This window comes from Panicum virgatum, chromosome 3K (genome assembly GCF_016808335.1).
Source record: "Panicum virgatum strain AP13 chromosome 3K, P.virgatum_v5, whole genome shotgun sequence".
Taxonomy (NCBI): Eukaryota; Viridiplantae; Streptophyta; class Magnoliopsida; order Poales; family Poaceae; genus Panicum; species Panicum virgatum.
Window position 1 is genome coordinate 58,887,285 of NC_053138.1, and position 23,346 is coordinate 58,910,630.

Here is a 23,346-nt window from a genome sequence, read left to right on the forward strand (position 1 = left end):
AAGAGCCTGCGCCGGAGCGTCACCACGGCAGGGGAGGCGGCGGCGTGACGAAGGAGGCCGCCAACAAGCGCGCCGTGTTGGCCAGCGGCGCGCGCGGCAGCCTTAGATCGACGGCGAGGAATCTACGGAGGGCGCGCCAATGGTCGCCTTGGGGCGCCCACAGCACCGTCGTGTATCCAACTATTGGTGCAATGGTTCGGTATGCCGGCATCTTTGTCTAGTTGTGATTTCCATCGGCGATACTCTATTGCTCCAGCTAGAGGTCCTCAAGCTGGACTCATGTCCCTTGTGGACCTTTCATCAGGATGTAAAGCGCATTGGGCCGTTGTGCCATGCTTGTTATCTGGGCCGGAGCCCGCGTAACCCGTGAAGCCTGGATTATAAAGGCTGTTGTTGGCTGACCGCCTTGAGGATGGAATCGAATACTGAAACCTGTTCCCTTCGTTCCCCTGTTCTTCTTGCTCTACTTCTTCCCCGTTCCTCTTCGATTCTTCCTTGTTCCCCTCTTGCTGTTCCGACTGCCCGAGCAGGACCGTGACAGAAACGCTCGATTCCTGTGTTTCAAGCTGGCGTGGCCCGAGGTGTACGGTTGCATGAGCAGAGCATGGTCGGAGCGGTTATCCAAGAAACCAAACAACTTGAACATGTATCTGCTTTCTGCTGAGCCTGTCCAATGGAGATGCAGGCAACCAAACGTGCTCTTAGGTGGGGCTTGCGGGGTTGGTCTGTGTGTATAAATAATCGAACAAATTTTTCTCTAAAAAATCCCTCCCAATCAATATAGATTGAAGGGGATTATTTTGAATGAGTCCGTTAAGGTGTTGGCGCAAATCTAGGGCTAACACACCATGCACTCGAACGTGCAGCGAGCAACGGCACACGTTGTAGTGCCGATACTCAGACCGGTCAGACCGGTGGTCGCGGGACAGACCGGCAATGAAACAACGATCGTCGTCCGAGAAGGACCCATCGGGACAGACGTATGCAGGGTTGTTCTAGGGTTGGCAGACCACCTAGGACGCCCTCAATCGACGCAGAACGAAGGAGGAAGAACAAATAGTAGATTGGAAAAGTTAGGGCAAACAGAAAAGATAAAAAGATAAAAGTTGTATTTTCAATCGATTGGTACCCTCAATCGGCCGTGGCCCTTTATATTTATAAGATGGGGATGTCTTGTCCCCCACAAGAAATCCTTTTTACAGACAGAAACTTATGAAATAATTCAATTATACTAGGACTCCGTGGACCGGTCTGACCGCTCTTGCCTACCGATCAGACCGATCGGACTTTGCTGGACCGGCTACAGGGCACAGACCGGTCAGACCGGCGATGAAAGAACAATCGTCGCCCGAGAAGGACCCATTGGGACAGAAGCGCAGGGTTGTTCTAGGGTTGGCAGACAACCTAGGACACCCTCAATCGATATAGAACGAAGGAGGAACAACAAATAGTAGATTGAAAAAGTTAGGACAAACAGAAAAGACAAAAAGATAAAAGTTGTATTTTTGATCGATTGGTATCTTTAATCGGCCGTGGCCCTTTATATTTATAAGGTGGGGAGGTCTTGCCCTGCAATAAATCTTCTTTACAGATAGAAACCTATGAAACAATTTAATTACACTCGACCGGTCGGACTCTGCCGGACCGGCTACAGGGCACAGGCCGGTCAGACCACTTGACAGCACCGGTCTCTAGCCCAGCCTGATCGGTTTAGTGCCAATTTTAGTTGCCAACATAAGATAAGGCCGAGGAATCTTGGGGAAGCCACAGATCATTGAACGTTAATATTCGCTCCCTTGTCCCTCTATGTGGACTTTTCATTTGCTAGCAGACAATGCAAATAAACTAAATAAAAAGAAGACAAGGATGATGACCTGCTGTTTATGTGGCCGGTCAGTACTGCTGGCATCACATAATGCATGCACATATGGTTGGTGATCGGCTGACGGCTGATCGCCCAACTAACTTGCGACGCATAACATATACTACTACTGCCGATCCGATCATCTTCCCTCCCTCAGACGTCTCCGTTTAGATCGAGCCCCTCCTCCTCCCTGCCAGTCTACCAGGCATGCATGAATTCACTTGGAGAGAGAGCGTCGCCCTAGCTCGGCCCTCTCCCGGCCGGCCTCTTGTTGCAGTTGCAGCTAGCCATGAGCGCACCTTCTCGCCTCCCTCCTTGCGTTGCTGCGCGCTAGCTGCCGCGCCGGCTTGGCTTCGGGGTTGCTGGGGGATATATCCTCCGGTGAGCCACCGGCCGCCGAGGCGGCGGCCTGAGGCCTGAGCGGTGCTGGGGAAGACGACCGGCGGGTCAGAGACCCGGCTAGGGCGTGCGAAGCTGCCGAAGTAGCACGGCGGTGACTCCAGGAGTCGCCGGATACGGAGAAGACGGCGACGGCGTGTGATGCTGCTGCTTGACCCCAGCTCCGGTATTGTGCCACTCAACCACCCAATGCATATAGGTGTTGAACCATACAGAATGCTGTATACATGGGCCGGCAGCCCATAAAAGCAATGCAGGATGGGCCTGCCATCATTTGTTGTTTTGGGCTGTTGCATTGGGTGATACTTTTCTTTTCGTTGGCGCGGGATCTGGTTTGGGTGGGAGAAGTTCGACGACCGGTAGTTTCAAATGTTCGGAGTTACATGTGTGATTGGTAGTCAAGTTATTACACAAGGCTTATCTGCGACGTGACTGCACCCAATCACACGCGCTGCCCCGAGTAGCGCCCCCGGTGGTCACCCTCCGGTCACCTTGCGAGGGAGACGACGTAGGGGAGGGGCGCGCAAATATTAGGAGTCGCCTGGTTGACTGGCAGTCAAACCATCACGCAAGATCCAATAACTATTTTTTGTTTTAGAACAATTTTTTTTTGTTCCCAAACAAATTTTTTGTATTGCTGGATCAAGTAAAAAATTATTCTGAAACAAAAAATTATTTTGGAACAAATTTGACTGGATTACACATGTAGACCGATTTGTTAGACTAGTTTAGGCTCAAATATAAAATCTGGGATAAAAGGGGCTAGTTTGACAAGTTTGCTGGGGTCACACGGTGACCCAGCAGGGCCCGAGGGGCGGGGGAGCATCCAGATTTGCCCGCCTATGCCTAAATGAAAAATCTTATTATTGGTGCACAAATGGAAGGATCACTCCAAAGAGCAGATGGCTCAAAGTCGTCAGGGGCTAGGCTGGATCATCGCATCAAAATCCCCCCATCACCCCCTGAGAAGGATTGAGTGATTGACTGCATACGGAAGATAAAAATTGAACTGACCTTCTTTGATATCTGAATCATACTGGCTCCGGTGTTAAGTAGTCCAGGTTGGATTTCTAGGTCAAGCATTCATAGAAAACAGTTTATCATACTTCCATGGAATCTTTTTAGCGATGATTGAATTTGAAACATAAATTTTACTTGTATGACAATGAGAGAATAGGAAGCTACAATAATGTATAACTTGCATGATAGAGCCGACTCAGTTTTCATATAATATGTACCTGATTATTTTCACTATTGATATCGAGAAATGCATTATAGCATAGATACATATGGAAGAGAAGAACGGAACTGACCTCTGTTGATATTTGATGCAGTAACCATTATTGGATTCATTTTGACTCAGTGTCAAGTCCATGTTGGAATAATGCTTGGTTCACCACAACTGGAAACCGAAATTTCCTTATATGCCAGAAATCGTTAGGGATATAGGGAAAACCGTCAAGAAAATTAATTCTAACGGAAAACTGACAGGAAAATCCCAACAGGGATAAAGTGTCAGAAATTACAATTGCTTGTCGGTTTAACGATGAAATAATTTCCCTAATGGGACTTTTATGTGTGGAGACTCACAAGAAAATCTGGATCTGTCATATTAAAAATTTGTCTAGAATCATTTCACCTTACCGGCAGGGAAATTCTATCGGTTCCTCATTAGTGTTATTAATTTATCCTTGACGGAAGTCTACTGATAGAAAAATTGACAAATCGTCGGACAAAAAATTGAGTTATTTCCTCTCGGGCACAACCGACAAGGTTTTCTAGTTATTCTGTTGACTATAGCATTTCAGGCACTCATATAACATTTTGTAGTATTAGTATTGCAACAAATATTCAGGCTCAAAATAACATTATATGGTTCATAATTTCACATCACTAGCATCTAGATTACAAAGCTAGAGTCCAACCAAATACGATGACAATGCAACTAGATACACAAATGTCTTAACCATCACTACATAGAATTGACAAGTACAAATATCACTACAAATATCATGTATTATTGAACAGCTTGAAGTTCACCATCACCCAATTCTCTGTTTATTCTTCAGAAGTCTATGTTCAGCTCCTCATGTCGATGCCGAGAGCATGCGCTCGACGGACTTTCGGGGCTGGTAGACAGCTGACAATGGTGTCACCATTGGCATGGACAGCCCACCACCTTCGGACATGTCAATCACACCACCTTCACCGACATCCCACTCAAAGCACTGCACGAGTAACGCTAGTGTCAAGTTAATGAGACGCATTGCTAGCCCCTCGCCGGGACACCGCCTCCGTCCAAGCCCGAATGGCAGCAGGGGCGCGGTGATTGCGGTCACTACACCGGCGTCCAAGAACCTCTCGGGCCTGAACTCCTCGGGTGCGTCCCAGAGCTTGGGATCCCGGTGGATCACCCAAGCATTCACGAGGACCATTGTGCCGCAACGAACATCGAACCCACCGACAGTGCAGTCCTCCATGGCCTCATGTGCAGGGATGACCGGTGCGACAGGGTATAGCCGAAAGGTTTCCTTGACCACACATTGCAAATATGGGAGGTTTGTGATGTCTGACTCCTCCATCCGTGCGGTGCCGACATTGGTGTCTATCTCAGCCCTCACCTTCTGCATCACTTCCGGGTGTGTCAGCAACAGTGCCATTGCCCATTCCATGGTTAGCACCGACGGGTCAGTCCCGGCAGTCAGTAGTATCTGCAGATGCATCACCACCAAAGACATTGCAACTATGTTAGCATCTCCAAGAGCCTAGCTATCCTAGGTTGGCCAGTTTAAAAAAAAAAAGAGAAACACCTCAAGAAAACAGGATCCAAAAGGCTTTGCAAAGATCCCCTCGTAATTCCTCTAGCCATCCCCGCTATCTCGCTCGGCAAAGATCCCGAGCCGAGGGGCTTAATATCTTCTCCTCCCGCACGATGGAGGTCGGAGGTGTCCATGGCCGGCAAGCCCGACCCCGATGCAGGAATGCTGTCTTGGGGTTGCGCCAGCATGCGGCCGACATGAGGCGGAGGCACAGCCATGGCGCAATCATTGTAGGGTGGGTTGGGGTGCAGCCGAGGCTCAGATGGAGGGGCCTCCACGTGGGGCAAAGGCGTGGCCGGAGCACAGCTGGATGGGTGCCGGCGCATGGTGTGGCAGGCAGGTCGGCGGCCGGCGGAGCGGAGCAGTGGGTGCAAACTGAGATGGGAGAGAGAGAGAGAGGAGGGGGAAGTGGATGATGTTGTGGGACCCACATGTTAGTGAGTTGGAGAGAGGAGAGTTGGATATGAAGAGTGCGATTTGACTAGTATGTTGTAGCTAAATATAGAGAGAATCTTAGCTTAATGGATTTCTAAATGGGAATATAGTGAGTGAGATTTCGTTAGGCTTTTTGGAGACGCTCTTACAATGGGTCAAACATTGTGTGCCATAACTTAGACTGATTAACAGGAGAGAGACTGCTCACCAAGGCAACACTTTTGACGGTAGTGTCAGTGTAGAACTCGGGATCAATTTCTTGCAGCGACAGGAGCTCGTCAATGGCGCTTTTCTTCTCCGTGTCCCGGCCGCCGGATCTGCGACTTCGGCGTTTGCCATCGACGAGGCCGGCGACGAACGCGTCGCGTCTCGCGTGCAGACGGATTAGAGCCGCATCGACGCCGCGCAGGCGGTCGACCCACCGCAGCGCCGGGTAGAAGTCCCCGACGCTGGGCGCGCCGATCGCCACGAAGCTCTCCTCGACGATGTCCTGGAACCTGCGCACGTCGCCGTCGTGGTCGGGCGCGCCGGTGAGCGCGCGCATCATCACTTTGATCACCAGCTCGAAGAGCCTGGGCCGGAGCGTCACCGCGGCACGGGGGGCTGCGTCGGCGTGGCGGAGCAGGCTCTGGACGAACGCGGCGGCCTCGGCGCGCCGGTCGTCGGCGCGCGCGGCGAGGCGGGACGCCGAGAAGAGCTCAACGGCGAGGAACCGGCGCAGGGCGCGCCAGTAGTCGCCGTGGGGCGCCCAGCTGATCGTTTTGTACTCGTACCCGAGCCGCTTCCCGGCCAGCAGCCGCGGCTTGCCCGCCAGCGCGGCGTCCTGCGCCGTGAAGCATTCCTGGGCCGCGGCGTGGTCCGACACCAGCAGCGCGCGCCGGGTGCCCAGGCGCAGGGACAGGAGCGGCGCCGGGCCACCTGCGCCGCCGTGCGCGGCGGCGAGCGCGGCGAGCGAGCGGTGCACCGGCTTGCCGAGCAGGTGGAGGTGGCCGAGCAGCGGGTGCGACGGCGGGCTGGGCGCGGCATGACCGTGCCCCCGGCCACGCCTGGACCAGACGGCAGCGCCGATGAGCAGGGACACTGCGACGGCAACGAGAAGCAGGGTAGCGTCGCCGCTCGCCACCACGTCCATGGATGGCGACCGCGAGCCCTCCCCGTCGATATGGAGAGGAGGAATTGGAAAGGGGTGGGCGAAAGAAGAGATCTTAACTAAAAGTCGTCTCTGCCAACATCAAGAGATGTCTTCCTCTCATTTGCAGTTGCAGAGTTGTCATTCCTTGTGTGATGAGAGGAGCCTCTAGCCAGCCCGTTTTATGCAGGAGATTTAGTTCGCAATTCAAATATTTCCAACAGCTAGTCGCATATTAGTTGATAATAATCAAATACTTACAAATAATATACTATCGACACATTAGGTTGGCTAACTGTCTAGAGTTTCTATTTGTTTGTAGGTGCTAATTACCTATATATATAGCCACATGTCTAAAAAGTCAGCTGCACACACATTCTAAACTAGGTCAAATAAAACTGCACACACATTCTAGAATCTATACTAGGTCGATTCAAAAAAAAGAATCTATACTAGAGTTTTTACTTTGACTGGAGCAGAATAGACTGAACTTGTGCTGTGCTGAGTTCATGCAAAGAAAATACATATTGGAGTAAGATTGGTACAATCTACGACCTAATCAACTGTATATATATATGTGTGTGTGTGTGTGTGTGGTGTTCTAAAATATGTCTGGTTAAACTTTTCTGACTTTGACATACAGTTGATTTTGAGTAAATTTATCCCATTAGATTTGTTGTGAAACGTAATTTCATATTTCATAATAAAAATAAATAATTTTATTACTATCGTATCTACGTATGAAATTATGATAGGTAAGTACTGGTGTACGCCAAAGTCAGTTTCAAACTTTCCACGGTAAAAAAAGTCCACTTTCAAACATTCCTTGCAAAAAGAAGTCTATGCAATCTTTTCTCGCAAAAAAGAACAGATGTCAGTTTCAAACTTTTCTTTCGAGACAACTGAGTCTTGAAAATGCAAATGACACTGAATTATTGCTACGAATTTATAAGTTGGCCTGTTTAGTTTCCAAAAATTTTCCTACAGTACCTATCACATCGAATCTTCGGACATATGCATGAAACATTAAATATAGTTAAAAAAATAACTCGTTACACAGTTTAACTGTAAATGACGAGACGAATCTTTTAAACCTAATAAGTGTATAATTAAATATTAATTGCTAAATAACAACTAAAGTATTACAGTACCAAAATCCAAAAAAAATCGCGAAATAAACAGGCGGGAATGGGAATGACTAGGCTAATGGCCAGTGCGGCCGGTACACATTGTCCATAGTTTTTTTTTAGATCAGGGATTTCATTCATTGATCAAGAGCATTATTACAATCCAAGTATCTCTGCACGCATGACGGGGTCTGGTGCCACATTGTCCATAGGTTGATAGGCATACTGCATACGGCTTTAATTTGCAGGTTTGTTGGCGTGTGCAACGAGAACAAGACAGTTGACTCTACTCACTAGGCACATGAGCTCATGAATCATGACCACGTCGTCGAGCGCCTCCGGCGACCGGAGAAAGGTCGCCGATCACCGTCCTTGAAGCAGGCGCTGCGGGGGTGACTAGATTAGATTGGCTAACTAGCTAGAGTTTCTCTATTGTTTGTAGATGCTGATTACCTTACCTCTGATCTGAATAATTATTGGAGTGTTGAGATAGCCATGCCTGAAAAGTCAACTGCACACACATTCTAAACTAGGAGTTAGTTTGACTGGAGCAGAATAGACTAAACCGGAGTGATTGTGCTGAGTTATGCAAAGAAAATACACATTGGAGTACCATTGGCACAATCTATCACCTAATCTTTTTTTCCCTGCGCGGGGAGGAAGCAGACTGAGCCCACAAAAATGTTGAAGTGGCCCAAAATTGATTTTTTTTTTTCAGAAAAAAAAACGAGAGCTCTTCCTATTTCGCAAAATAAATTTAAAAATTGAATAAAACTGAATTTAAGATTGAACAAAAAAATTATGTAGCAACTTGGATGCATATGTGAACTAGGTATCTTAGAATAATAGGTGGGTCAATGGAACTATGATGATATTTTATGCCACTATATTAACTATGTGATAATTTTTCTATTCACTCTATGGCGATATCGAGGTCTGTCACAGAATCTAGGCCCAAAGTCAAGACCGGATGGGCCATTAGCATATTCCGTCCTTGTTAGTGATCGATGTGTGGTTTCTAAAGTATGTGGTTAAACTTTTCTAACTTTGACTTACAATGGATTTTGAGTAAATTTATATCATTAGGTTTATTGTGAAATGTAATTTCATATTTCATAATAAAATAATTTTATTACTATCATCTTTACATATCAAATTATGATTAAAGTTGCTTTGTGACCATGACAAATGTCTAAAACATCATGCATTTACAATTGAATGGAGTGCTGTTCTAATTAATTAACAAAGATCTAGTGCAAGCATATGAACTCTCTACGGAAAAGGAAGTTGGTTTCAAACTTCTTTTTTTTTGCAAAAAGAAGTTTTAGTTGCAATCTTTTCTCGCAATAAAGAACAGAAGTCAGTTTCATACCTTTTCTTTTGAGACAAGTGAGTTTTGAAAATGCAAACGAAACTGAATAATTGCAACGAATTAATAAGCTAACGGGAATGGAAATAACTAGGCTAATACAATGTGCGCTACACATTGTCCATAGGCATACCGCATAGGCTTATGCCGACGGTGACGCTTGCAGGTTGTTGGCGTGTGCAACGAGAGCGAGCAAGTTGACTCTACTCACTAGGCACACGGAGCTCATGACCACGTCGTCGAGCGCCTCCGGCAACCGGAGGAGATCACCGATCATTGTCCTTGAAGCAGTTTCCTTGGCGTCGGCGCAGCCGGGATGATGCCACCTGCACTATACCACAACCCTAATTTAGCGTCGGAAAAAATTAGTTATCGCCAATACACTATCGATACGTAAAAATGCACATCGCACCATCAGTCGGTGATGTAAGTTTCTACATCTAACAATCAATCGCTACTTCTATTTACATTAATCATCCGATGATTTGTCGGTAAAAAAGTAATATAGAACCTAACCAGTAGTCAGCAAATGTATCTTTAATTTTAGGCCGCACGAAGTCTACCCGAGCTGCATAAAATTTTGAAGGCCCACCAGCCTAATTTCCTCTCTCCTGTAGAAGGCCCGAGCTAAACCCTAGCTAACCATTTTCTCCCCCAAATCCGGCGGCTACCGCAAGCTGAGCTCGCATGTGCCCCGCTGATGCCTCCCTCGCAGTTCCACCCCGCGCTCTCCCGCGCCGCCGTCCGTCGACGCATCCCGCCAGAGCTCCATCTAGGGATGAAAACGGATCGAATACGGACGGATATCAGTAATATCGTATTTGTTTTCACATTTGTATTCGAATACGGAGTCGGATACGGATAGTGTTAGTTTCTGTCGGATAAAATTGTAATGTATATCGACATCATAAAAATGTAACTTTTGAGCATTCGGATACGGATCGGTTACGGATATTGGATACTCGGAATCGGATACGGACAGATAAAAAACCTTCCAGATCGGATCGAATTCGAATACGGTCGGGAAATATTCGTACCATTTACATCCCTAGCTCCATCAGTGTGCCGCCCATCCCTCCGCAAGGATATGATCAGGTGTCCCTCGTGGATCGATTCTGGATGATGTGTACAATGATTTACAGAAGCGTGCACCTATTGACCCAGTTCAGATGTTGACACAAAATGATCCGATCATACATCGTCTAGCTTCTAATACACAAGCTTCTACAAGTAGAAACTATATGAGGCCTATTGCCATGCTCAGGCCGGAGGCAGACTTGGATCAATCCAACGTCGAATCCATGCGTTGTCGGGTGGTTCCTCCAAGCCGGATGTCAGAGGATGTATTGAATGCCGAGCATTCGACGTGAAGGAGGTCTACACTGGTGAGTTGCTAGATTTCACCCTCTACAATACTTGCTGAATTGTGAAACTGTTGAACTGTGGAATTGATCAATTGTTAAGAAACGTGTGTGGTTTACTTTACTCACAGGTACGGTCGAAGCACTGCACGAGCCCTGCCAGTGTCAAGCTAACCAGACGCATCGTCAGCCCCTCACCGGGGAACCGCCTCCGTCCAAGCTCTTGGAATATATAGGAAAAAGTTCTTTTTACATCCCTGGATAATGGACCGAGTTCATGTTTTCACCTTGGGCTCGAAAACAGAACATTTGGACTTCTCGGACTCGCGATACCGGTCACCTCCCCGGTTGGTTTCGCTTAGTGATTTTCCTCTTTTTTTTTCTTTTATGCTTATTTTGGATGAATCTATTTTGTTGGACTCCACTATGTAGTGAAATATGATATGATATAATTTAGTTCTTGGAGATGAACCTATGAGGTTGATGTGTGTAATTACATGGTAAAAATGGTGGAGGTGAGATAGGATTATTCACCATTCACAAACAATGTGTACCAAAAATAACATAAACATGCCAGATCAAACCAAATGATTTTGGTAAAGCACAAACTATTTTCTACAGAGCCTGGAGCAGCGTCGCCATCTCTGCACGTGGACGGCACATAGCAACAAGAGGCACGGCCATGGGCATGGTGAGGCCCGAGCCCTCGCTCATGTCCACCTCCTTCCCTCCTACCCGCTCCCACTCAAAGCACTGCACCATGACCCCCAACGCAATCCCCACCGTCCTCAAAGCAAGGCCCTCGCCGGGGCACCTCCGCCGCCCCATCCCAAACGGCATCATCCACCTGCTCTCTCCGGCGCCCACCTCGCCGCCGTCCATGAACCTCTCCGGCATGAACCTCTCCGGCTCCTCCCACACATCAGGGTCCCGCTGCATCGAGTAGACGTCGACGAGCACCATCGTCCCGCGCGCGACGGCGTAGCCGGCGACGACGCAGTCCCGTGACGCCTCGTGGGGGATGTGGTTCGGGGCGAGCGGTTTCAGCCGGAGTGTCTCGGTGATGACGCACCGGAGGTAGGGGAGTCCGGCGAGGTCGGACTCCTGGAGCAGACGGGATGCGCCGACGACGGAGCGGATCTCGGATGCTGCTTTCCTGAGCACGTCTGGGTTGTTGAGCAGGAGAGCCATCGCCCACTCGATCGTGCTGGAGGAGGTGTCCGTGCCTGCTTGCAGTAAGCTCTGAAGCACATGCATATACATGATGCAGGAGACTTAAATCACATTTCATATCTCACAGCTAGAAAAAATAGCTTTAATAATAGTCGTATGGCGTGGTTAGTACCGGCTACAGCAGCTGGTACCGCCTGACCAGTACTAAATGGAGAACCATACGGTCGTAAAGATTCGAACACACGACCTCCGGCTTTCTGTGTAGCTTTCTTACTATATCCCACTTATGCATCACATATGACTAGATGGAAGATGCATTCATTTAGAAGTAACCTGTGAAGAATCATTTAGTACCGGGCCAAGATACCGACCGGTACTAAAATGCGATATTTAGTACGACCGTTGTCTTGACCTTGTACTAATATAAATTGGATTTGGGGCTTTCAAATTTGGATCCAACACTAAAATAGCTTCCGGGCAACTTTGTACCGGATCAAAAGTTAACCGGTACTAAAGAGAGGGACAAAAGCTCATTTTCTACCAGTGTATGTTCCAACAGCTAGTTGCATCAGTTGAAATACTTGCAAATAAGATACTGTCGAGTGTCGACACATTGGATTGGCTAACTACTAGAGTTTTTATTGTTTGTAGATGCTGATTACCTTACCTCTAATCTGAATAATTATTGTTGTGCTGAGATAGCCATGTCTAAAAAGCCAACGGCACACACATTCTAAACTAGGAGTTAGTTTGACTGGAGCAGAATAGACTAAACCGGAGTGGTTGTCCTGAGTTCATGCAAATGCAAAGAAAAGGAGTACCATTGGTACCATCTATAGGAGATTGTAGTCCACCTAAGCATACTACCACCATTTGTATGTGTGGCATTTAAAATATATGTGGTTAAACTTTTTCTATCTTTATTTAACAGCTGATTTTGAGTAAATCTATCTCATCTTAACATCATGCCTTTACAATTAAATGGAGTGCTGTTCTAATCAATTAATAAACAGCTAGTGCGAACATATGAACTTTCTACCGAAGAAGAAGTCAGTTTATTTCAAACTTTTATCGCAAAAAGAAGTCTCGGTTGCAGTCTTTTTCCGTAAAAAAAGAACAGAAGTCAGTTTCAAACCTTTTCTTTTGGGACAAGTGACGAGTTTTGAAAATGCAAACCACACTGAATTATTGCAACAAATCAACAAAAAGCTAATGGGAATGAGAGTGACTTGGCTAATGGCCGCCAGTGTGGTACACATATTGTCCATAGACATGCATACCGCATACGTGTGCCGACGGCGACGCTTGCAGGTTGTTGGCGTGTGCAACGAGAGCGAGCGAGTTGACTCTACTCACCAGGCACACGGAGCTCATGACCACGTCGTCGAGCACCTCCGGCGACCGGAGTAGGTCGCCGATCATCGTCCTTGAAGCGGTTTCCTTGGCGTCGGCGCCGCGGGGGTGGCGCCGCCTGTAGTCGTCAAGGATGCTCTGGCCGAACTGCCTGCGCGCCCTGGCGAGGCCGGCGAGCCTCCTCCTCGTCCTCCCGAAGTCCAGCAGCCGGAGGAGCGGCAGGGAGTCGTGCCGGTTCGCCGCCCCGGCCGCCGCCAGCCCCGCCTCCGTCATCGCCTTGAACCGGAGGACCTGCACGCACGCCGAGACGAACGGCCATGGACATCACATAGCATTCTAGCTAGATAGCTATGTGATCTCTGTGGTGGTACCTGTTCCTCCGGCATGCGCTGCCCGGCGACCATGGCCATGATGGCGTTGGCCACGAACTGGTAGGCCGTCGCCTTCACGGCGACCGCGCCGCCGGGCCCGGCGCGCCAGAGCCTGGCCGCCATAGCGCGCGCCTCGGCGTCGCGCGCGGCGGCGGCGGCGGCCAGGCGGTGCGCACAGAGCGCGTGCACGGTGGCGAGGCGGCGGAGCTGGCGCCAGAGCGGGCCGTAGTTGCACATGCCGATGGCGGGGCAGTCGTCGGTGAGGAGCCGCCGCGACGCGAGCCCCGGGCGGCCCGCCAGCGCGACGTCGTGGGCGGTGAAGCACTCGTCGGCGACGGCCGGGGAGGTGACGAGGACAACCGGCTTGGCGCCGAACCGGAGGTGGAGGAGGCCGGCGCCGGCGCCGTAGCGGGCGGCCAGCGCGGCGAGGCTGCGGTGCAGCGGCTTCTTGAGGAGGTAGAGGTGGCCGGAGACGGGGAGCGCCGGCGGGCTCGGGATGCGCCGGCCATGGCCACCACTGCGCTCGCGAGGTGAAACCGAGAGCAGGCGCAAGAGTAGCCATGTGAAGGGCAGAAGAAGAGAGGCTAAGAGCAAGGGGTGTGAGATCTCCATCTCCATGGTTTCGTCAGGTGAATGCTCTGCTAATGCATGGGATTCTTCAACCAGCCACTTTGTCGTCTTTATGTAGGAAACCATTGGGACTTTATGAATTGTGATCTATGTGGAACTGAAATTGTTAAAGTTACATGTTGCGTGTATAATTATACACGATTAGCCCTCCCGAAGTACGTATCTTTTGAATTTCTGGCGTTGAATTTCTTTTTGAGCTACCTTTTGAATTTCAGTGGTTTGGAAAACATGGCTGTTGTTGTTCATGGTATCACTGACAGTCACCGTCAGGTATAGGGAAAAATGAACCTTGGGCGATGGTTAACCCTTAACCATCAGGAGAAGATTTTTAATAATGCATAATATCATGGCGTATTAGTCTAGAAAGAAATTGATTATTGGCTTAATCATCAATGACTTTTAAGAGCATATTAATGATCTTCCAGAAGAACACAACTGCTCTACAGTCTACACTTGAAGTTATTTCTAGAGAGTGAGAGTCTCAAGCAACGACTCCATCTCTGGGTGTGGCCGGCACGAAGCAACAAGAGGCACGGCCATGGGCATGGTGAGACCTGACCCCTCGCTCATGTCCACCTCCCCCTCTCGCCCCCACTCGAAGCACTGCAGCATGACCCCCAGCGCCATCCCCACCGTCCTCACGGCGAGCCCCTCGCCGGGGCACCTCCGTCTTCCCATCCCGAACGGCATCATCCACCCCCGACCTCCATCCGGCCGATCCCCATCGTCCTCCATGAACCTCTCCGGCATGAACTTCTCCGGGTCCCTCCACATGGCCGGGTCCCGCTGCATCGAGTAGACGTCGACGAGCACCATCGTGCCCCGGGCGACGGCATGGCCGCCGGCGATGGCGCAGTCGCGCGAGGCCTCGTGGGGGACGTGGTTGGGGGTGAGAGGGCACAGCCGGAGCGTCTCGGCGATGACGCTCCGGAGGTAGGGGAGGCCGGCGAGGTCGGATTCATGGAGCAGCCGGGATGTGCCGACGACGGAGTGGATTTCGTCGGCTGCTTTCTTGAGCGCGTCGGGGTTGCTGAGCAGGAGCGCCATTGCCCACTCGATGGTGCTGGTGGAGGTGTCGGTCCCTGCTTGTAGCAAGCTCTGCATGGGGGTGGGCATATACATGTTGCAGAAAACAGAAAAGATGATTTACAGATAACTTATGTAACAAAAAAATCAAGATATATACATTTTATTAGATTATTCCCGTTGATCAAACTTCTATTACTTTGAGCATCCATCAATAAATTGAAAAACTATTTAATCGTCATGAAAACAATTGGACAATGCGTGAAATAGCATATATTTCATAGAAAAAACTAGTCAAAGTGTCAACCGGTAAACCGTGTCTATATGCTAAAATATTGGCAACACAGTAGCAGTGGCCGCAAGTTTAGATAGGTACAGTATTCGCCACTCTCGCCAGTAGTGCCTGTGTGCAGACATCTCTAATCTGAATATTGATAAAAGTATTGATAAAAAGTAAAATTCAAACACTCTGAATTTACAAGTTTGATTGGAGCAGAACAAATATTAAACCAGAGTGGTTGTGCTGAACCCTTGTGTTTCAAATCAAGTACTGGAGTACCATTAATTGGCACTATCGCATGACAAGTGCAGTCCAAATCATACTGCTCAACAACTAAACAAAATAGCTAGTGCAAACATCTGCAGTGTCCAATGTCAAAAGCTGATATAATACTAGCAATTAGCAAAGTAGTACCTAATACCACCCAAGTCAGTTTTAAACATAGCAAACTTAACCAAACACTGAATTATTGCCACTAATAAAGAATCAGTTAATGGAAGCAAGGCCAGTGCGGGACACGTCGGCCACATTTCTCGCCGGCGGCGGCGCCGTCCCTGCATGCATGTGCAGGCGATACCGCATCAACGGCCAGAACGATGCTTGCAGGTCGTTGGCGTGTCTACGACTCACCAGGCAGACGGTGCGGATGACCACGTCGTCGAGCGGCTCCGGCGAGCCCTCCTGCTGCTGCCGGAGCAGGTCGCCGATCACCGTCCTCGGCGTCTCCTGCGCTGGGGCGCCGCGAGGGTGGCGCCGCCTGTACTCGTCGATGAGGCTCTGGCCGAAGCGGTGGCGCGCCTTGGCGAGCGCGGCGAGCCTCTTGGCCGTCCTCCCGAAGTCCAGCAGCCGCAGCACCGGCAGGAAGTCGTGCCGGTTGGCCGCCCCCGCCGCCGCGAACCCCGCCTCCGTCATCTCCTTGAACCGGAGCACCTGCTCCCCGGTCATGCGCTCTCCGGCGACCGTGGTCATGATGGCGTTGACCACGAACTCGTAGGCCGTCTCCTTCACGGCGACCGAGGCGCCGGGCCCCGCGCTGCGGAGCCGGAGCCGGAGCCTCGCCGCCATGGCGCGCGCGGCGGCGTCGCGAGCGGCGGCGGTGGCGGCCAGGCGGTGCGCGCAGAGCGCGTGCACGGTGGCGAGGCGCCGGAGCTGGCGCCACAGCGGGCCGTAGCTGGCGGTGGAGATGGAGGGGCAGTCGTCGGTGAGGAGCCGCCGCGACGCGAGCCCCGGGCGGTCCGCGAGCGCGACGTCGTGGACGGTGAAGCACTCGTCGGCGACGGACGGGGAGGTGACGAAGAGGACCGGCTTGGAGCCGAACCGGAGCAGGAGGAGGCCGGCGCCGTCGCCGTAGCGGTCGGCCAGCGAGGCGAGGCACCGGTGCAGCGGCTTCTTGAGGAGGTGGAGGTGGCCGACGACGGGAAGCGCCGGCGGGCTTGGGATCCTCCGGCCCTGGCCGATAGCGTTCTTATTACGATGTGAAGCCGAGAGCAAGCGCGAGAGTAGCCATGTGATGAGGAGCAGAAGAAGAGATGCGAAGAGCAAGGGTTTCGAGATCATCTCCATGGTTTGAATTGAATTGATGCTCGGAGTTCACACTTGACAGCCCTCCTGCAGGCTGCAGGTCTATTTGTAGATGAACATTGACTTTATGAGATGGGATCTTATATGTACCCAAACAACTAATGTTTCGGATTTATTATTATATATATAATTACATAGCAGTCATGGCTTTAAATAGTGGGCTATGACAAATAGCGGCGTATTTTTTCTCGAGCTCAAGAGGCTATAGCGGAGGCTATAACAGGCTATGGCAAATAGCAGTTTACTACTAAACTATGAAAAATACGAGTAATAGGTGCACAAAAATATGGTAATTAGTGAATTTCATAAACATAAATATGTTTCTAGGACTACGGGTACATTACTTAAGTTGACAATAAAACAAAATTCATACAATCAAATATTCAGTTGTCCCCAAAAGACCAAAACAACAGCACCGAGCTAAGGATAAGACTATAGCAGCACTAAAGCTACGCCATTTAGCGTAGTTATAGCTCAGGATGCAGATTAGACTGGGTTGACCCAGTGACCCATTACCCAACTTCGAAATTTCAGTGTAAAAACTCTATAGGGCCAACCCACTAGGGTCATGCTAATTTACGGTCAACCGTACGGGAGGCTCCCGTACAATTGATTTTCCGATAGTTTTTTTTGTTTTTAGAAATTTTTTTGTCGTTTTCTGAGAAAAATAAATTCAGACATTTTTTTATGAGTCAAATAATTTTTCGAGTGAAATTTTGGTGGGTAGAAAAAAATTCAAGATACAAATTGGTGAGATAAAAAAAATTTACAAGAAAAATTTATCAAATGGAAGAAACAAAAAAAAGTACATCCAAAAAAATTTTGTATGCAAAAGAACAAAAAAAAAACTAGATCTGGGGGCTGCTCGAACCCGGGCGCCGCCGCCACCCCGAGCGGCACCCCGTGGTACTTGACGTCGAAGGCCGTGGCGCCGTACCGGATGCCCACCTTGTTGGGGTTCACGGCGGTGAAGAGCAGCGTGATGTTGAGGGAGAGGTAGGCGGCGCCGGGCACGCCGGCCGGGGCCGCCGCGGGGGATGTCGGCGAGGCCACGAGGAGGTACTGCACGGACACCTGGTTGAGGTCGAACTGCGGCTTGCGGGGCTTCACCACGAGCACGACGACGAGCGCGACCGCGAGGGCGAGGAGCGCCAGAGGAGAGTAAGGTTGGGGGGCAGAGAAAAAAGAGATAAGAGAAGAGGAAAATTTCTCTGGAGAAGTAAGGGGGGCAGTGGGCGATGTGGGGGTCGACCGTATGTTTCGAAACTTACGGTCACCCGTAGACTCAGCATTGGGAACCCACTAATACTTGCATTGGTGCCAAATTGGGTATGACACTATGGGCCGTTGGGTTACCCACTGGCGGGTCGCACAAGATCATCTGGAAGAATGCAATGCAAGTCCTGGACGCGACATGAGAGGCTGCAGACGAGGCCAATCATAGCGAGCTTGATGCCTTAACCCTGCTGCTGCGACGGCGGCGGCGTGCGGGGCGGCGGCCGCCGCCGCCGGCAGCAGCATGCTGGGACAGCGACGATGCCGGAGCTCGCAGTCGTTGAGTTCCTCCTCGTCGTCAATGATGATGACCTCGCGGTCCTTGTGTGTGGCCATGGCGTCGCCTTGGAAGATGAGATGACAGCGGCCCTCCTCGGCTCCTTGTGAGTTGTGACGCCGTCGAATGAGCTCCGGCTGGGACCCTGTGGAGGAGCCAAAGCGAGCCGCTCGCGCTGCTGCGGGCTGTGGCGGCCGCCGCCCGCCGCTGGTTATGCAGTAGCTAGGCTGGTCGATGAGGATGAATCCGTGGTGGAGCTGCTCGTCGTCAGCGCCATGGAATCCTTCTCGTCGGCGCGCTCGGCCTGCAGCACCATCCTCCTCTGCTGAGCGGCGGGGTCGCAGCACGCCCTGTTGGAATCCCTGATGTAGAGCACCCAGCCGGATTGGCACCCGCTGCTCTTTGCCTGCAGTTTACTCCTTTTGCTTCCCTATGAGCATCTCGGGCAGACCGGCAGTGAAGCATGACCATCATATATAAATTTGGTGTTTTCTAGTTGACCCATGCGCAAATGTTGTTATGGGTCAGGGTAACCCAAAACACCAAAAAGTTATTAATGGGTAGTTTGTGTCAATCACTGGTTGACCCACTTGCATCCTGAGTTATAGCCCAATTTAGCGTCTATAGCTGTCATAGCGGCACAAATACAAATAGCGTAGCGGGGATCTTCTAAAAAGGTTATAGCGGAGCTATATATAGCGGGGCTATAACCATGATAGCAGCAGGTGGTTACGCTTAGGCATTCTGAGATATGTCGAGATCCAGATAGATTATAATAGAGCTAGCACTTCATCTGTGAATTGTTATGAGTTGAGAATAATTCTAGAACATTTAGGACATTAAATATGCATGTATCGAGCAGGAAAAAATTATGACATCGGTAGAAATTTGCATCGTAAATAAATTAGTTGTATTTTTAAATTCAAGTTCTGTGATGTACTTGAATTCCGAATCCACTCTTTTTGATTGGGAAAGAAGGCTCCATTTCAAGTTTTCAGAAATGTGACATTTCAAGTTTTCAGAAATTTTCAGAACAACGAACACCCGAGGGTGGTGGACCCAGCGAAGACGCACTACCACAGACCACCTCATCTACGCCCAAACTAGACGTATAGCCCGCGCATTTGCGTGGCTAGTATTAAAAATTCAAAAATTTGCATGTCGTTGTATCCTTACTAAAAGGTTATACTATTTTTTTTACCATACATCATCCGGTTCATTATCGTAAATTATATCTTATTATTGATTAAAATAATTCAACTATGATCTACCTATAATAACAATTTGATTTGTTGAGCTTTAATAATATTATGCAGATAATTATTCTTATTTTTATTTTATTTTGATTGGTTGTTGTTATCTTTAGTTTTTATTAATAGTATATATTTGTAACTGATACATAACTAAATGATATTTTATATTTAATTTTTCATAATGGCATTGATGGGTGATTTTTAATTAGGCACAGGGGTATTTTAGGCTAATTTTTATCGTAATGGCAGTGATGTGTAATTTTTATTTTTCTATTTTTCTCCGATTAATGTGGGAATTTCTAAGCCTTGAGAGCGAACGTGGAGGCTCCGTTTGTTGGCCAAATAATAAGATAACTAGGGTGGTGCCCCGCGCAAATAGCGCGGCAGCTAGTTCTCCGATGCTAATATTTATATTGTTTATTTAAAAATAATTTTATTTATATATTCCCTCTGTTCTAGAAAAATAAATCATTATAGTTATAGGGTTCAGAATTTGTCCAAAAAATAAATCATTCTATTCTATTTGGAAAGTGTATGTGCATGTAAAAATCAGTTATTGCTAAATATGGATAATAAATAAGGGCAAATATGCTCATTTTTCATTCTTGTTAATCTGTTCTAAAATTTCTAGGATGACTTTTTTTTGAGATAGAGGGAGTAGGTTGGTCTGTTGATTTATTGCTATTATTTTGTCTAATTTGTCCAGACTGAGGTGTCGTTTTTTCCTAATCATCACATCATGTGATGCGGAATATAAATTCACGTTAAAAGAGAAAACAAATAAACATCTTGTGATTTAATTTTAGTTAGAGAGTTTTAGCCGCGGCGTTAAATTATGCTGTTAAGAAGAAGATTTGGCTGACTTAATTGTTTTTAATTACATGTTCTATTACTGAGAGGGGTTAGAAAATCAAAACGTTTAGTGAAAATGATTAAATTATTTATAAAGGGAAGACACAATAGCTGCAATTTAAATTACAAACTGAAATTTTAGAATGTCATTAGGGAAAGATAGACCTGAAACTTCTGGCTACAAAAATTCGAAGTCTATAAGCTAGTAGCTTCCATTGTAATAACCACCACATGTCTAAAATCTTGCTTCTTTCGGATCCTATACTTGCAACATCTTTAATTTTATCCTACGACCGCAACAGGAAACCATCGCCAATGCACTGTTTCTCTATGGTGCACGGAGGACAACAGTCAACAATTGTGCCCCCAATCTTATACCCCCTATCTTATGCCCCCTATTGCCACGCCTTCCTGCATATTTTCTACACGATATTTCCCCTTAGATGGCTGGTGGCATGAATTAACATGGGGTCTATGCAAACTCCGCTTCCATGCCAACTACCACGGTTCCCAAACCACATAATTTGTTTGTTATCACCGGTCGGCCGATGTCCCAATAAGCGTAGGTTTGTGAATTGTGTCGGTTCATATGAACCCACCAAACCACCTGCCAGGGTTTGATGTGGGATCATAAACATGAGATGAAAACAAATCAAAGTTATAATGAAGGCTTTTTTCTGGTCAAATAATGAGATTTGAGGCAAAACTCACCTCATCACTAATCTATTCTTGCCCTTACTCCTTTGACCAAAAGTTTGCCACGCCAACAACGCCGATTCCTTTGACCAAAAGTTTGCCACGCCAACAATGCCGATTCACCTTACTGTTCTTGACCTCCCAAGTCTACTTTGATCTACCAGGAATGCCAAATGAATCGTTCGTATTGCTTGCTCTCGCTCTGGCCACAAACACGTCAGTAAACTACATGTGGACATTCCTATATTTAGGATGACAAAGGCTATAGTATGACGATAGCCACAAAGATGCCGAATTTTATGTCCTGGCCTCCCAAAGCACCAAGCAAGCAACCATCCAAGTTTACCGTTGCGAGCTTGACGATGGTGAGAACAAAAAGCATATCACCAGTATCTGTGCGTTAGTGTCATCACCACCTATCGAGCACCAAGCCACCAACACGTTGCAGCAGTCATGTGCATCTCTTGTTCTAGCATGTCATTTTGGTATTGGCATTGTATATTTGTCACACAATCGACCGGAGCAGATGACCAACTCGGACGTGTTGAACTCCACCAGGTCAATCTCGCTCCCTCTCCTCATATCTTATCCCGTGTTCTTTCCCCTATCAGGTTTAACCCCTATCTTATCTCGGTTGCCAGAAAGGGATGTTACATACAACTTCATGATGCACAAGCTAGCACGCAAGGTTGACCATCACTTAATATTTTGTCACCTCCTCGTATCGTCACCAAACCATGGTGTGGTGGTGATTGGTTTTGGCTCGATTTGCATCTAAAGTACAGTGGGCAAAGTCTTCACTCGCTCTTTTATGCTTGCACATAATTTTAAATTTATATATATGTATATTAGTCATATTCAATATAAATTATTTGGATAAAAAATTATATACATATTATTAGTCGTATCTGATATGGATTCTTTGGATAAGTTTAGACCGTTAGGACTTTTTGGTCACTATTAATTTTCTTATTTTTATAATTCCGAATTTAACTATTTAGTAATCGTATTCAACACATACTCATTGGTTATATTCTATTTTCCATATTTTTCAATTCTGAAATTAGCTATTTATTAATTATATTTGATATGTACTCTTGATTTTTTTAGACCGTTAGATCTTCATAAAATCCAATGGTGTAAATCCTTCTCTTTTTTAGATTAACGTGGGAATTTCTAGGTACTCTTGACGAACGTGGTGACTTTTTTTTAACACTATTGTATTAAGATAATAATAGATAATAGATTGACCGTGTCTGAATTGTATGGGACTGTGGGTTCAAGGCAATTTCAGTAACGCAGATGGCAAAAGGAAGCCGGTCGGCTAGACCAACGACCAATCCGTCGTACTAGCTTTTATGTGTCATTTCTAAACGTGGATCATGGCGTCTACAAAAGCGTTGGATGCAGAATCGCAGATCTCACGTTTTGTGGTGAGAGAAACGTGTGACAGTCTGACAGAGGATATGGAAAGAGGATCAGAAGACTGAAGACAGGTTGGTCTCTCAGGTACGTCGTCTGGCAGATGATGCAGAATTGCATTCAGAAGAATCGCCGGACAGGGACATGCAGGCTAATAACCAGAGACCTAGGTGGGGTTCGTTCTAGCTTAGTGGGCACATACGACCATGCTGTGGTAACTGCGGCCAAGTAGGCATCATGTGCGTCCATGTATAACCCCCACACAGTGACTCCATGTATAAGACCATGTGGTAGAGATCGGCTTAGTGCAATCTCTATGCGACAAAAGATACTCGGAAGAAGCAGGTGCCATCAAGCAGGATAATCCTAACATCTAAAGTTTTTAAGAAGACAACAGATGTGGAGATTAGTTGCTGCATAAGGCTCAAGGCAAGATTGAAGCAAGAGCATGGAATAAGTTTGAAATTAATTTAGTGTTTCTAGTTTTTTTTCTTTAGTCTCTTTCTTTCTTGTTCTCTTTGTTCCTTGTATTGAGACGTAGAGTCTAAGTGCTTTTGTACCTTCTGGCTATGTGGCCGGATTAGTTTTTTTGTGGTCATAGACATTCGCATGTGAATGCTCTTTTACCTTCTGGCTACGTGGCCGGATTAGTTC

At 47.9% G+C, this 23,346-nt stretch overlaps 3 protein-coding genes across 3 annotated transcripts; all 3 read right to left on the minus strand.

The window, feature by feature from the left end:
• Window positions 1-4,090: 4,090 nt before the first annotated feature.
• On the minus strand, window positions 4,091-6,649 carry LOC120699924 (cytochrome P450 81Q32-like). The gene is made up of 2 exons (XM_039984036.1): window positions 5,726-6,649; window positions 4,091-4,974 (listed from the first exon to the last, which is right to left on the minus strand). The coding sequence occupies exons 1-2, from the start codon at window positions 6,647-6,649 to the stop codon at window positions 4,351-4,353; spliced, it is 1,548 nt and encodes a 515-aa protein (XP_039839970.1). The 3' UTR covers window positions 4,091-4,350.
• A 4,283-nt stretch (window positions 6,650-10,932) lies between these two features.
• LOC120699927 (cytochrome P450 81Q32-like) lies at window positions 10,933-14,051 on the minus strand. The gene is made up of 3 exons (XM_039984038.1): window positions 13,401-14,051; window positions 13,033-13,320; window positions 10,933-11,745 (listed from the first exon to the last, which is right to left on the minus strand). The coding sequence occupies exons 1-3, from the start codon at window positions 14,016-14,018 to the stop codon at window positions 11,119-11,121; spliced, it is 1,533 nt and encodes a 510-aa protein (XP_039839972.1). The 5' UTR covers window positions 14,019-14,051; the 3' UTR covers window positions 10,933-11,118.
• Window positions 14,052-14,390: 339 nt separating this feature from the next.
• Window positions 14,391-16,919, minus strand: LOC120699926 (cytochrome P450 81Q32-like). The gene is made up of 2 exons (XM_039984037.1): window positions 15,967-16,919; window positions 14,391-15,128 (listed from the first exon to the last, which is right to left on the minus strand). The coding sequence occupies exons 1-2, from the start codon at window positions 16,897-16,899 to the stop codon at window positions 14,496-14,498; spliced, it is 1,566 nt and encodes a 521-aa protein (XP_039839971.1). The 5' UTR covers window positions 16,900-16,919; the 3' UTR covers window positions 14,391-14,495.
• Window positions 16,920-23,346: the final 6,427 nt, after the last annotated feature.

Coding starts and splice junctions, on each gene's coding strand:
- LOC120699924 (XM_039984036.1), bottom strand. CDS start 6,649: ATGGACGTGGTGGCGAGCGGCGACGCTACCCTGCTTCTCGTTGCCGTC. Junction 4,975..5,725: donor CCGTCAAAAGTGTTGCCTTG/GTGAGCAGTCTC, acceptor ATGCATCTGCAG/ATACTACTGACTGCCGGGAC.
- LOC120699927 (XM_039984038.1), bottom strand. CDS start 14,018: ATGGAGATGGAGATCTCACACCCCTTGCTCTTAGCCTCTCTTCTTCTG. Junction 13,321..13,400: donor AGCGCATGCCGGAGGAACAG/GTACCACCACAG, acceptor GCGTGCGTGCAG/GTCCTCCGGTTCAAGGCGAT. Junction 11,746..13,032: donor TCATGAGCTCCGTGTGCCTG/GTGAGTAGAGTC, acceptor CATGTGCTTCAG/AGCTTACTGCAAGCAGGCAC.
- LOC120699926 (XM_039984037.1), bottom strand. CDS start 16,899: ATGGAGATGATCTCGAAACCCTTGCTCTTCGCATCTCTTCTTCTGCTC. Junction 15,129..15,966: donor TCATCCGCACCGTCTGCCTG/GTGAGTCGTAGA, acceptor ACCCCCATGCAG/AGCTTGCTACAAGCAGGGAC.